Source organism: Leopardus geoffroyi, chromosome B1, assembly GCF_018350155.1.
Source record: "Leopardus geoffroyi isolate Oge1 chromosome B1, O.geoffroyi_Oge1_pat1.0, whole genome shotgun sequence".
NCBI lineage: Eukaryota > Metazoa > Chordata > Mammalia > Carnivora > Felidae > Leopardus > Leopardus geoffroyi.
In genome coordinates, this window is record NC_059327.1 from 2,912,467 (window position 1) to 2,927,157 (window position 14,691).

At 39.6% G+C, this 14,691-nt stretch overlaps 1 protein-coding gene across 5 annotated transcripts in view; it reads right to left on the reverse strand.

The window, feature by feature from the left end:
- The window catches only part of CSMD1 (CUB and Sushi multiple domains 1), a 2,022,178-nt gene that overhangs the window by 577,705 nt on the left and 1,429,782 nt on the right, over window positions 1-14,691 (reverse strand). For all 5 annotated transcript variants that reach the window (XM_045451804.1, XM_045451793.1, XM_045451792.1 and 2 more), the window contains one exon: window positions 12,623-12,710. In XM_045451804.1, coding sequence (XP_045307760.1) covers window positions 12,623-12,710 — 88 coding nt within the window. The remainder of the gene's footprint in view (window positions 1-12,622; window positions 12,711-14,691) is intronic.

The window sequence follows — 14,691 nt, forward strand, 5'->3', positions numbered from 1 at the left end:
AGATAGATGACACCAACGTGTCACGGAAAACATATACAGACAAACAGAATCACAGAAACAAAAAAGAGCTGACGGGGAGAACTGTCTCTGCACATGACACCAAAATACTGCTTTATACATCACTTCCACTTTAAAGTAGAATTAAATTTCCCATTACAGGAAGTGAAAGAAAAATAGGAAGCAACAGAAGAATTCCAACAAAGCAAGAAAACAGGCGACTGTACAAGATGGGGGTAACCAAAGTTCCCAGACAGCCTCCACACTATTCTCTCTGTCCACGGCAAGATGTCAATTCACTAGTACCCTTGACCACCACCACAGTAACACCTGCAGTGGCTGACAATTTGCCTGGTTTTCCCTCGTTCCTCCGTCATTTAAAAAATGGCCTAGGGGCCGGGGCACCTGGGTGACTCGGTTGCTTGAGCATTCAACTTTGGCTCAGGGCATGATCTCACAGTTCGTGGGTTCGAGCCCCATGTTGGGCTTTGTGCTGGCAACGTGCAGCCTGCTTGGGATTCTCTGTCTCCCTCTCTCCATTGCTCCTGTACTCTCTCACAAAAATAAATAAACATTTTTTTAAATGCCCTAGGGGCACCTGGGTGGCTCAGTCACTTGAGCGTCTGACTCTTGACTTATGCTCAGGTCATGATTTCACGGCTGTGGGATCAAGCCCCGCATAGAGCTCTGTGCTGGGCATGGAGCCTGCTTGGGATTCTCTTTCTTCCTCCCTCTGCCCCTCCCCCTACTCAAACATGATTGAAAAATGACTCAATGAAAGGACATGTATGGGGGGAGGGGGAAATAGGTGATGGGGGTTAAGGAGTGCAGTTATGATGAGCACCAGGTGATGGACGGAATTACTGAATCATCTGCCAGGTCAAGATTTCATGGGCCATGAGTTTGAGCCCCACTTCGGGCTCCACACTGAGTTTTCTTTTCCCCTTCTTTTCTTTCTCTCTCCCTCCCTCTCTGCCCCTCCTGTACTTATGATCTCTCTCTCTCAAAATAAATATATATAGACTTTATATAAAAAAAGAACTGTTGAATCACTGCATTGTTGCACACCTGAAACTAATATAACACTGTATGCCAATTATACTGTAATTAAAATTAATAAAATTAATAAAAACTGAGTCCATGAGAGAACTTAATCAATAGCAATTCTTGAGGAAAAGAATGCCAAATTTGTTTCTTGGTTTATATGCTGGTCATGCAATTCTTTATATTTTCATGTAACAAAAGGCAGGTGGCTCTGATGTCACTGAAACTGACCTACAGTGGGGAAATACTAAAGCTTGCTGCAAGAACACCAACAAGAGAGGAGGGAGAGCACCTGGGTGGCTCAGTCAGTTGAGCATCCGATTTCGGCTCAGGTCATGACCTCACGGTTCATGAGTTCGAGCCCCACGTTGGGCTCTGTGCTGACAGCTCAGAGCCTGGAGCCTGTTTTGGACTCTGTGTCGCCCTCTGTCTCTGCCCCTCCCCCACTCATGCTCTGTCTGTCTGTCTCTCTCAGAAATAAATAAACATTTAAAAAATTTAAAAAACACCCTTTAAAAAAAAAGAGAATTATTGATGTGTTACAAGAAAAGGAAGAGGGGCCGAATGTGGAATGTACTAGAAATAAACAGCAGTTTATCAAGAGACGTAGGTAATGGATTTTGTTCCGCTTCTCATCGATTATGTAATTTTCTTTTATGCACCCCAGTTTCTCCTTTCATTGGGTGGCACATAATTCCACTTGACGCCCCTTGACTCCAGAGAGTGTCTAAACATGAGATCTGTTGAGAAATGGGCGACGACATAAGAGCAGATGGTGCTAACTTGAACGGTGCTCCATAATCACCAACCATACAAATGAAGTGTTTACTTTTAAGTACAACTATCACTCTTCCAACACCCAAATTCCCTTTGTGAGCACAGGTCATGTTTTAATCAAAGTTGACAACCTTCTCTCTGACCAACGGTGGCTAACTTGGTGGGTTTGCAGGGTACGAATTAGGCTACGACTGCATACCCCTAGGGACGTCTTGTTAGCATCACCTTATTCCAATTCAATATAAAAACGTATCTCCCATATGTGGGGCACAGTAATAAATAAAATCAATAAATCCTGTGCTGTCCTCTTTCCTTTAGGGCCTCATAATCCAACATGATGGGAACATACATTTAATGGGACAGAAACATAAATACGCGACACGAAAAACTCTGCTGAAGAAGTTGAAACAATGGGTCGAAGCGAAGTGAGAGCAAAGACCCCTTATCCTACAAATAGAAGACAACCGTGCAGCTGGGCAAAGGCAGAGATGACTGACAAATACCCTGTCCTACAAAGAATGAATCCTCGGGAGAACCACGGGGCATGTCAGTGTCCCCCAGTTCTGCGTCTTCAAGCTCCTCGAGTTTCTTTATTAGTCTGCTCTAATCTGCCTGTGAGACGTCTGTCACCTGAGGCAAGTTTTCACAGTGGCTTAGGTGTGGTAGCAGGGAAAACCATATTTGGTTAAGAATAGGGCTAAGAATTGCAGGGTAGCAGTGGCCATGCTGGAGAGGAGGGACTTTTAGGATGGGTACTACAGGTTGCATAAATTTAGGATCCTTATTAAATGGGTTTCTGCCACAGAGGTGAATTACAGTCACACTTACGGAAGAAAAGGAAGGAGAGCCACGGAAGAAAATGGAAGCCCATGTTTTACGGAAATCCGGGGGTCCCTACATGCAATGTCAGTATCTATTACATGCGATTAAGAATTTTATAAAGAATAGATCTGAGGGTTGGAAATAATACACACAAAAAACCTATACTATAACATGGAGCAACAATATAAAGTATAATATTTATATTTATTTTGTGTATAATGTTTATACGACTGGGGCGCCTGGGTGGCGCAGTCGGTTAAGCGTCCGACTTCAGCCAGGTCACGATCTCGCGGTCCGTGAGTTCGAGCCCCGCGTCGGGCTCTGGGCTGATGGCTCAGAGCCTGGAGCCTGTTTCCGATTCTGTGTCTCCCTCTCTCTCTGCCCCTCCCCCGTTCATACTCTGTCTCTCTCTGTCCCAAAAATAAATAAACGTTGAAAAAAAATTTAATGTTTATACGACTGACACAGAACGTATAACATGTGGCTATATAATATTTGCATATAATACACAATATTTACACAATGTTTATAAAGAACCTACTAACCCAGCAGTGTGTAGCATGCGTGGTTAGTCTAAGTGGATCCTTTATGCAAAATTCCAACATGACATTCACTCTTACTTATCAGTTAGAACAAAGATTCCCTTGTGCTGAGTGTAGGGTAACCCCATGACATTCACTCTTACTTATCAGTTAGAACAAAGATTCCCCTTGTGCTGAGTGTAGGCTTGGAATGGTGAGCTCAAGGTTAAGTGTGAACCACATCTTGACTCCTCATATGGCTAACTAGTGGTGTCCACACCGCGCACACCCCTATCCGGCGGCCCTGCGTGACAGGTGTGAAGATATTTAGTCAATGGGATTTTCCTCATTACAGATCTTTGGGACCAAGAGAGGCTTTGGAGTCAATAAGATCTGGTTTCCAGTCCCAGCTATGACCATGACTAGTTATAGCATCGTGGCATGTTAACATTCTGAATTTCAATAGCCATATTTGCAAAAGTTGGGATAACGGTATCTGTCTGCACCTACAGTATCTATCCTACCAGCATAGGAAACAGATGTCCGTATCCGTCCACAAACTCTCCAACCTACTCCAGCTCCATCCTTTACAAACTGATATATGAATTTTTCTATCAATCTGCTCATAAATATTCCATTCTAATGAATGCACTTTGTCTTTTAGAGAGTGGTCAAGGGCGGAAAAAAATATCAGAAAATTGTCCTCCAAATAATTTGAATTCAAATAAGGAAAGTTCAAATTTTAGGCTTCAATTATTTATAATTCTTTATATATAATACTGGAGTTAATATTTAGATTGTCTATGGAAAAACAAGATTTCCATAGAAACAAAAATAATAGTATAAATAAAATCAGATGAGGAGTATTTTACCAACCTAATATAGTGAACATTTTTTAAACAGAAAAAGCCCCAAATTATATATAATTACAGTGGTAACTACAAATGAATTCATCCACTCATCTTGACAATGTTGGTCATTAGATTGGATTATATGTTAGTCATTAGTTTTGATTACATGAATTTAGAAAGAACTGAATTGCTTTTCATTAAAAACAGTCTCCAAAAGAATTTAAACAATCAAGAACAGCCTCCTTCTTTTTAAAACACCAGCATTTATAGTCAGCTTATTATATGCTAAGCCTAGGACATATCACCTCACTTAATGGTCATGAGGTATGTTTACATGGTCATGGTCTTACAGCCTGCATATGAACACACATGGATTCTACCGTCGCCTGGGTGGAGGCAGTCGATGAAATAAAGACTTGGTACATCGGATGCCCAGGGTCACTACAGTCCTAAACCACCAGTAGGGATGGCAATGACTTTTAATTTAGTTACAACGCAGCAAATAACTGAATAGCATGTTTCTTTGTTCCTATATCCTTTCTCCACATGACTCTAACAATTATTTTTAGGCTGAATAGACTCAACTTCCATATGTAGTGTACCTCGTTTCAAGGTGTGGCCCACAGATCCCTCGGGTGGGTAGTGAGACCTTTTCAGAGGGTATGATATTTTTATATTAGACTGTTTTTATAATAATACTAAAAGATGTATGCTTTTTCCCCATGGGTTGCTATGTCCACTGATGGTAAAAGAGCAATGGTGAGCAACCCCAATAGTGACCTAACACAAATGGAAGCCATAGCATCAGGCACGAGACTGAGAAGACTGAGGAGGAGGAGGAGGAGGAGGAGGAGAAGGAGGAGGAGGAGGACGACGACGATGAGGAGGAGGAGGACGAGGAGGAAGGGGGGGGGGAGGAAAAGGAAGGCCAGCATCACTTAAGAAAGTCCTTGATGAAGCAGGAAAAATGATTACTTCTGATAAATCTTGATCACTGAATACCTATGCATCTGTGGTACATACTGAAGCCTGACACGATCTCGAGGAAAAAGCTCGTTGAAATTGTTTCAATTGTGAGCTGAATCAACTGCTTTATTTTCATGAAACTTATTTGAAAAAATAACTAATAAGCTATTACTGATAGCACTTGAGTATTTGTCAAACATGTTATTTACAGCTCCTTTTTTAAAATTTAAATTCAATTTAGTTAATGTAGAGTGTAGTGCTGGTTTCAGGAGTAGAACTTAGTGATTCATCACTTACATACAATACCCAGTGCTCATCCCGACAAATGCCCTCCTTACGGCCCATCACCCATTTAGCCCATCTCCCAGATGCAAACTGGTGCAGCCACTCTGGAAAATGGCATGGGGGTTCCTCAAAAAGTTAAAAATAGAACTATCCTTTGAACCATCGATTGCATTACTAGGTATTTATTCAAAGGATACAAACATGCTGATTCAAAGGGGCACATGGACCCCAATGTTTACAGCAGCATTATCAATAGCCAAACTACAGAGCCCAAGTGTCCCTCGACTGAGGAGTGGATACAAAAGTAGTGTGTGTGTGTGTGTGTGTGTGTGTGTGTGTATACATATATATATGTACATGTACATATACATGCCCTGATAAATGGTATTTTCTTAAATGTTGGCTGCAACTTGGAATATGGAATCATAACAATAAACATTTTATATGTCTTTATCTTAAAAGCTATTGACCTATCAGAGGGAGGGAGGGAGACACAGAATCTGAAGAGGGAGAGAGGGAGACACAGAATCCAAAGCATGTATATACACGTGTCCACACACACACACACACACACACACATACACACACACACACACACACACTGGAATATTCCTCAGTGATCAAAAAGAATGAAATCTTGGTATTTGCAACTACATGGATGGAACTAGAGCATATTATGCTAAGTAAAGTAAGTCAGTCAGAGAAAGACAAATATGATTTCACTCACATGTGTATTTTAAGAGACAAAACAGATGAACATAGGGAAATGAAAGGAAAAATAAAATAACATAAAAACAGAGAAGGAGGCTGACACATAAGAGACGCTTCAATATAGAGAACAAACTGAGGGCTACTGAATGAGCCTTTTATTTAAGAAAAATAATTTACAAAATTTGTCACCAATGATAAAATTCAAGTGGTCTAATAGAAATTAGAAATTCTGAAAATTTGTATGTGCCATCATGACCTTGACAGCTTCCCAATGCTTAAATATTTTTCCAATAAGATATAGAGAGATATTAAAATATGCAATGTTTTTGACATTGTGTAGTGAAATGTATCAACATTCAGAAGAACTCAAAACTCAAAGAATCATGATTTGTCAAATGACCAATGCATGATGGTACAAAATCATGGATGAATAATACATTTCAATATGACAGCTAGATCAGTGGCTTTTAAGACAAAGACGTATAAAATGTTTATTGTTATGATTCCATATTCCAAGTTGCAGCCAACATTTAAGAAAATACCATTTATCAGAGCACCTGGGTGGCTCAGTCGTTAAGCATCTGACTTTGGTTCAGGTCATGATCTCACAGTATGTGGGTTCCAGCCCCGCGTCAGGCTCCGTGGTGACAGTGCGGACGAAGCCTGCTTGGGATTCTCTCTCTCTCTCCCTCTCTCTCTGTCCCTCCCCTGCTCACACTGTCTCTGTCTCTCTCAAAATAAATAAGCTTAAAAAAATTTTTTAAAAGAAAATATCCTTTACCAATTTTTATAGTATCACCTATTATATATGTCTATGTATCTTATCGGAAAGATATTTAAGCATTGGAAAACTGTCAAACTCATGGTGGCACATACGAGAAACAGACTCTTAACTGTAGAGAACAAACTGAAGGTTCCTGGACGGAAGCATGGGGGAACGGGTTATACAGGTGAAGGGGATGAAGGAGGGCACTTGGGATGAGTGCTGGGTGTTGTCTGGAAGAGATGAATTACTAACTCTACACCTGAAGCAAATATTATACTGTATGTTAACTAACTAGAACTGGAATGAAAACTTGGAGGAAAACAATAAATATTCATTTGTTATCTTTTTTAATAATTTTTAACGTTTATTTATTACTTTCAAGAGACAGAGACAGAGCATGAGCGGGGGAGGGGCAGAGAGAGAGAGGGAGACACAGAATCCAAAGCAGCCTCCAGGCTCTGTACTGTCAGCACAGAGTCTAAGGCGGGGCTCGAACCCACGAACTGTGAGATCGTGACCTCAGCCGAAGTCGGACGTTTAACCGACTGAGCCACCCAGGTGCCCCAAATATTCATTTATTTTTCAACCATATGTGAGGCAGGATTTTTAAAAATATTTTAGCTAAAACAACAGAGTGGAACATATTAAATGCAGCAGCAGGTGTATGAACGCATATATACTGTCACCGTACTCATAAATGTCAGAAGAAGGCTGGAGTGACTAGGATAGACCAAGGCAAAGTGTATTTCAGAGCAAAAAATACTATCCAAGATAAAGAGGGACACTTCCTAACATCAAAGGTATGCATTCATTAAAAAGACAACAAATACCTACGTAACTAATAACACAGCTTCCAAAGACATGTAGCAAAAACTGATGAAACTATAAGAAATAGACAAACCCACAATCATAGCAGGAGATTTCAACATATTTCTCTCAACAACAGAACAAGTGGCCAGAAAGTCAGTGAGGATACAAAAGACTTGACCAATGCGGTCACCCAACTTGATCTAACAGACCTTCAGGAACATTTCACCCTACTATGGCAGAACATACACTCTTTCCAGCGCACGTAAAATGCTTACCAAGATGGAGCATATTCTAGGACAGAAAACAATTCTTGGTCAATTTAAAAGGATTTAAGTCATACAAAGTATGTTCTGTGACCACAAAGAACCTGGGGAAATCCCTAGATATTTGGAAACTAAATAGAACACTTTTATATAACCTATGGATTACACAAGTAATCACAGGGCAAAATAGGAAGTATTCTGAACTGCATGAAAAGGAAAACATGCTATTTATACATGATACAGTTAAATCCATTCTTGGAGTAGAATTTAAAGCACTGAACACCCATATTAGAAAAGAAAAAGGAATCTTAAATCACAGCTTCAATCTTAAGAAACTTCACAATGAAGAGCATATAAATCCCACTGTAAGCAGAAGAATGAAAATAATAAAAGACCAGAGCAGAATTCAATGGAATATGAAACAAATAAAACCAATAGAGAAACATCAGTGACACCAAATGTAGATTTTTTTTTGACAAGATCAATAACACTGACATATCACAAGTCAAGTGGGTCTGGTAAAATAGAAAACACAAATTACCAAGGTCAGGAATTGCAATTCTGCCACCACTACTCATTTAAAGGACAATGAGAAAATATTATGAATAACTTTATGAAAATAAATTTGACAACCCGGATAAAAATCTGAAAAATACGTTTAAAGATGCAAACTATCAAAGCTACTTACTTAAGCAGAGTAAGAACCTGAACAGGTTTGTATGTAGAAAAAAAGTTGTACTGTAATTTAAAAACTTTTTGTTAGAAAATTGTACCTCCAGATGGCTTTACTGATAAATCTCTCAAAAACTGAAGAAAGAAATGTTATCAACTCTACACAAATTCTTTCAGGATGTTCCAGAGCACAGAATATTCCCTAACTAATTTGATGAGACCAGCATTACTCTGATAGCAAAATCAAGAAATTACAAGAAAAGACTATAGGCTAATATCTCTCATGAGCATACATGCAAAAATCTAAAACAAAATTAGCAAATCAAAGCCAACAGTATATAAAAAGGATGATACATCACGACCAAATTAATTTATCCCAGAATGCAAGAAAAATCAGTCAATGTAATTAATCATATTAAAAACTAAACAGAAAAGATCACCTCAATAGATCTTGAAAAAGCTTTTGAGAAAATCTATATCCATTCATGATAAGAACCTACAACAAACTACAAATAGAAGGACGCTTTTTCAGCATGATAAAAATAATCTATACAAACCCTAAGTTAGTATCACTCAATTATGAAAACCAGAATTCCTTCCACCAAAGATCAAGAATAAAGCAAGAATGAGGATGCCTGGCTGGGGGAGAGCATGTGACTCTTGATCTCAAGGTCATGAGTTGGAGCCCCATGATGGGGGTAGAGATTACTAAAAATAAATAAAACATTAAAAACTGAATGAAGCAGGAAAGGCTTACCATTTGTATTCAACCTCATAAGATAGGTCCTGGCCAGTTCTTTCAGGCAAGGAAAAGAAACACAATTCATTCACATTAGAAAGAAAAACAGAAAACTGTTTATTTGTAGTTGTGAGCATCATCTAGAGACCTAGTCCTCTGAAGTGTAGAAAAAGCTACTATAACTGGATTATCACAGTTTTTTAATTTTTTTTTAAAGTTTATTTATTTTTGAGACAGAGAGAGACAGAGCATGAGCAGGGGAGGGGCGGAGAGAGAAGGAAACACAGAATCTGAAACAGGCTCCAGGCTTTGAGCTGTTAGCACAGGGCCCGACGCGGGGCTCGAACTCATGGACCGCGAGATCATGACCTGAGCCGAAGTTGGACGCTTTACCGACTGAGCCACCCAGAGGCCCCTGGACTATCACAGTTACACACACACACACACACACACGTCCACAGATGGCAAAAATATTTACATTTGTATTTAGTCCTATAGGAAATTTACTCTTTCAAATCCCTTTCTCTGCTGTTATATTATTTCATTGCCATGAACTTGGAGACATGGAAACAATATAGAGATTCCCCAGGAAAATCAGGATTTGAAAGCATGAATGTCTCATCTGAGATACGGTAACTCCTTTCCTTCCTTCACTGGTTGTCCCCAAGACACACATAACCCCAGGGGCTAATGTCTACCCCAACGTTGAACCTCTTCTTCAGAAATAAGGCTGTTGTAAGAATGAGCAGAGTAAATACCAGCACATTCATCTAAGATGCTCATAAAATGCTCCATTGCTGGGCTTGTGCTGAACCGATACTGGCCCTGGATGTCTCTGGGCTCCTTGTCAACTTTTGGAGATTAAGAAGTTTCTCTGGGGCACCTGGGTGGTTCCGTCGGTTGAGCGTCCGACTTTGGCTCAAGTCATGATCTCACAGTTCGTGAGTTCGAGCCCCGTGTCGGGCTCTGTGCTGACAGCTCAGAGCCTGGAGCCTGCTTCGGATCCTGTGTCTCCCTCTCTCTCCGCCCCTCCCCTGCTCATGTTCTGTCTGTCTCTGTCTCAAAAATAAATAAAAATTTTAAAAAATTTAAAAAGAAAAGAAGTTTCTCTAGTTCCTTTTACCAAAGCATACAATTTGAACGTGGCATTGTCAGACAGCATTTAACTCATCATGTTTTAAAACAGAGCTATTCCAAAACAGACCAAGGAAGTTCCCAGATCCCTGCAAAGATTTTCAGGGATGACAGAGTGCTGGATGGACAATCTCCCTCACACGCAAGGGGCACTTGAATAATACCACGGGTGCCCATGGGCCAGGCACCATTTCAGTCACTGAGGAAGCCGGAGTGAATAAAACACCATCCCTGCACTGGAGAAGCATGAGCTGGATGGGGAAAACGGACACGTGAACAATAATGAAGAAGAATCGTGGGCGAGCGTGTACAGTTCTCTGGGAGTGAGGCAAGGAGAACGTTTTTTCCAGGGTGAAATGGGGAAGGGGCAAGTGGAGGAGGTCACTTTTGAGATAAGGAAGGAATTCAAAACATAAAAAGCTCTACGGATTCCAGCAAGAATGTGTACATTTCGTGTATCTGCTTGCTCTGCAAAAGACAGAATTCCTGGTGCCTTCGGCTGACTGCTATTTTATCTGCTGGTGGAAGCCAGCACCTGTCTCTGTCAGAGAACCCACTGAGAGCGCTCACAAATACCCACAACCAAGCCGTGCTCTGGAGAACTCCCTTGAGCCAAACGAAGGAAGCCAATAATGGGCAGCCAGGGAGGGTGGGTACCGGAGGGGGAGCCAGCTGGTCGATGTGACCCGTCCCCTGAGAGTCCCTGTGGGTTCAGACTGAAGCTCCTCAGCAGCGAGAACCAGCCTGCGTCTTAGCTTTTCACTCTGCCCCCCTTATTCCCCCCATTGCCCTTCTCCAAAGAGCTTTTTTCCAAACAAACAAACAAAAAAAAAAAAAAATCACTTGAAGAAGAATCCTGTCTCAGGCTCTGCTTCAAAGGAACTTGAACTGAAACACCAGCTCCCCTAGCTACACTCAAACTTTGTATCTTTAACCTGTAAACCACATGATCTCCCATCCACTTCAAACAAGGCGGACACCGCTAGGAAGTCAAACGCATTTTGTTACCGTGTGTATTTTATTTGTTTCCTTTTCATGGAAAAAAAAGTATATGTGTCTATAATTATACCAACTTTATTACAGCCAGCCTGTAGACAATTTCATTCTTTCTCTAACCTTTTCAAAATTACTATCACTACTTGTCTTTTTCACTCATATGTGGAATTTAGGAAACGAAAGAAACAGAGAGACAAAAAAAGAGGCTCTTAGAAACCGAGAGAGCTGTCGGTTACCAGAACGGAGGCAGGGGAGTGAGGGGTGATTCAGACAAAGGGGTCAAGAATCCACTCATCTTGAGGAGTACTGAGAAATGTGTAACATCAGTGAACTAGTATACTGCACACTTGAAACTAATACAACACTCTTGTTAACTATACATCAGCAAATAATTAAAATTAAATAAAATTTCCCCAAATGGCCATTGCTACTCCAGCTTCACTGAGGAATATTCCTTCTTCCTTCTCTAGTGGCACAACGACTCTGTTTCAGTTTCCTCTTACTGTGGTAGCCCAAGCTCTCTACACGTATCTTTATTGTTTCCCTGTCAAAAATGGTGACATTTTAAGGGAGGAAAGCACTTTTCCCAACCCCCTTTATTCTTTATTTTGAAGCTTACTCCCAGTATGTGTATCCATCTTGTAAACTGGCAAACATTTCTGGAACTAATGGAAAGGAATTCAAAAATGCAAAGAAATGATATTGTAATCATTATAAACATAAATGGCATTATAATTATAATACAATATTACAATCACCACTACATTAATAATGTCACAACTGGAAAGTAGTCTCTAGCTCATCACGATCCTAGTAAAGTGAATCATAACATTTTCTGAAATAAATTGCGTTGACTGCCACTTACATTCATTATTCTAAAAATTGAATGAAATAATTATGAGGCTATAGTTAAGTTTTTGCCCCATCTATTTTTTTAAACTTTAACCAAAATGCATTAGAATAGGAGATGGTAATTAATGAAAAACCGGAAAAAAAAAACCCTTGAGACAAATTTTGATTATATTCATTTAGGGTTAAATATTTAATACTTGCTCATATAGTGAAAGGCATCAACTCTACACCACGTGGAAGTTTTAAACACAGTCTGTCTTAGATTTTTACACAGTATGCCTTACATATAAGAGCCCTGTAATGATTGAGAAGTTGTATCTTTAAATCAAAAGGACATCAGAGTTAAGGACAACAAGCTGAAATTATATATATTTTAGAAAATCACATGCTTTTCAAATAACTTCTGTATCTCCTACCTGAAGTCGGAACCTGTTCTTCTTCCATTTTCCGGAATCCCGGGATCTGGACACATGTCAGAGACCAACGCAACGCCTCCTTGACTCACTATAATAGAGAGAAACATTCTTGTAAATTTGGTTAGCTGGGAAATCCTCAGAGAATAAATTTACGTTAGGCAGGCTTGGTTCTTAGATCATGACTTTAAAAATGCGATTTATTTTAGAATTAAGACATGTTAGATATATTAAAATACATCTTTATTCTTATGTATGAAAAATAAAGACTCCTTATCCAGTGAAAGGATGCCAACATTCTTTAGTCTGAGCCCTTCTTCTATTGACGTGGTCAAAATTTAATTTTAAGAAATACATTTTCTCCTTATGTTCAACTTTACAATAGGTCACAACTAAGAGCATGATGGGACAAAAAGAACAGAATGGTAAAATGCCACAGTTTATATAGAAGAAAGCCTTCATCCACTGTCCACAGATGAAGTGAAGACACTAATTATTTGTTAATGCCCAGACGAGACATAATTTAAAAAAAATTACCTATTATGTTTAAACATTGAACATGTTTATCATTGGACTAAAAAAAACAAGTATCATTCTTCTTCTACAAACATGCTGATGTATTTTCTGAATGTGTTCCATGAGGAGCCTTCCTCCTACTGGGATGCTGTACAATCACAGAATAGTTTTTAAAGGACGCGCTTGCTTATTGGATAGAGTAGCTGCCACTCCAACACCCACCCCACCCTATCGAAGTTGTCTAATCCAGCCGAGGCAATTCCTTCTTTCTTTCCAGAAATTTGCTCAACAGGGGGCTTGTGACTCAATTCTGTGTAGTGAGACATGAGGGAAAGTCTGGAGCTGTGCCACTGGGAAGACATTCCAGTGAGCCAACAAAGACCATCTCTGTTTTTATTCTGGATCTTTCTGTGTCTGGATTTTGAATGTGGAATTGTTGGTGCCATATTGCTATGTTCCAAGAATGGAGGGTATATCACAAATGGAGGAAAAAATATATATACCAAGTACCTGGACCCTGGATATCATAGTTGAGACAGAAAATTTGCCAACGCAGGAACCTACCCTATCTTAACATCCTGTTGGGTAACTCGTGTTTCCTATAGCTTAAACCCATTTAAATAGATTGTTTCATTACCTATCTATAATATATATGTTCAGGTCATATTTATATATTTATAATATGTATAAAATATTAACTATATATAATAGATTTATATATTTTTTTCTCCACATATATTTTATTATTTTTTTATTTTTTTTATTTTTTTATTTTTGGGACAGAGAGAGACAGAGCATGAATGGGGGAGGTGCAGAGAGAGAGGGAGACACAGAATCAGAAACAGGCTCCAGGCTCCGAGCCATCAGCCCAGAGCCCGACGCGGGGCTCAAACTCACGGACTGCGAGATCGTGACCTGGCTGAAGTCGGACGCTCAACCGACTGCGCCACCCAGGCGCCCCTCTCCACATATATTTTAAATGATTCCATGAGAAAAAATATATCTAGGTAGATACTGAAATCCTTAAGAATAGTATTAAAACTGTGCATAAAAAATGACAATAATCACAGCAAGATTCAGTTTTCATTGCTAAGTTAGAATGAAATTGGGATACGGACGTAATCCCTCATTAGGTACAAATCTTACTAAAATATGTTAAATAAATTTATTCTTAGGAAGCACTTCATCTTTCCAAAATAATCTTCATTTCTTACAGGTTTTAATTTAGATTTTTATATCATCTAATACTCATTTTGCAGTGGGGTGTGAGAAATGGATTCACCTCTGAAATTTTCTTTTGAATTTAGATATTTGTTTTTCTCACTATCATTTAAAAATTATCCAGCAAGAAGGGCAGTGGCATCAGTAAGATGGTGGAACAGGAAGTTGCAGCCCCTCACCCCACCGTGGAAACATCAAATAAAAACTACAGATGAAATAAAATAACTTTGTAGGAACTCTGGATACCAGTCAGAAGTCAACAGCAGTCAAGCAAACGCCCCATGAGGAAAAGCCACATCCATGAGGGTAGAAGAATTCTTGAGGGTGTAACATGC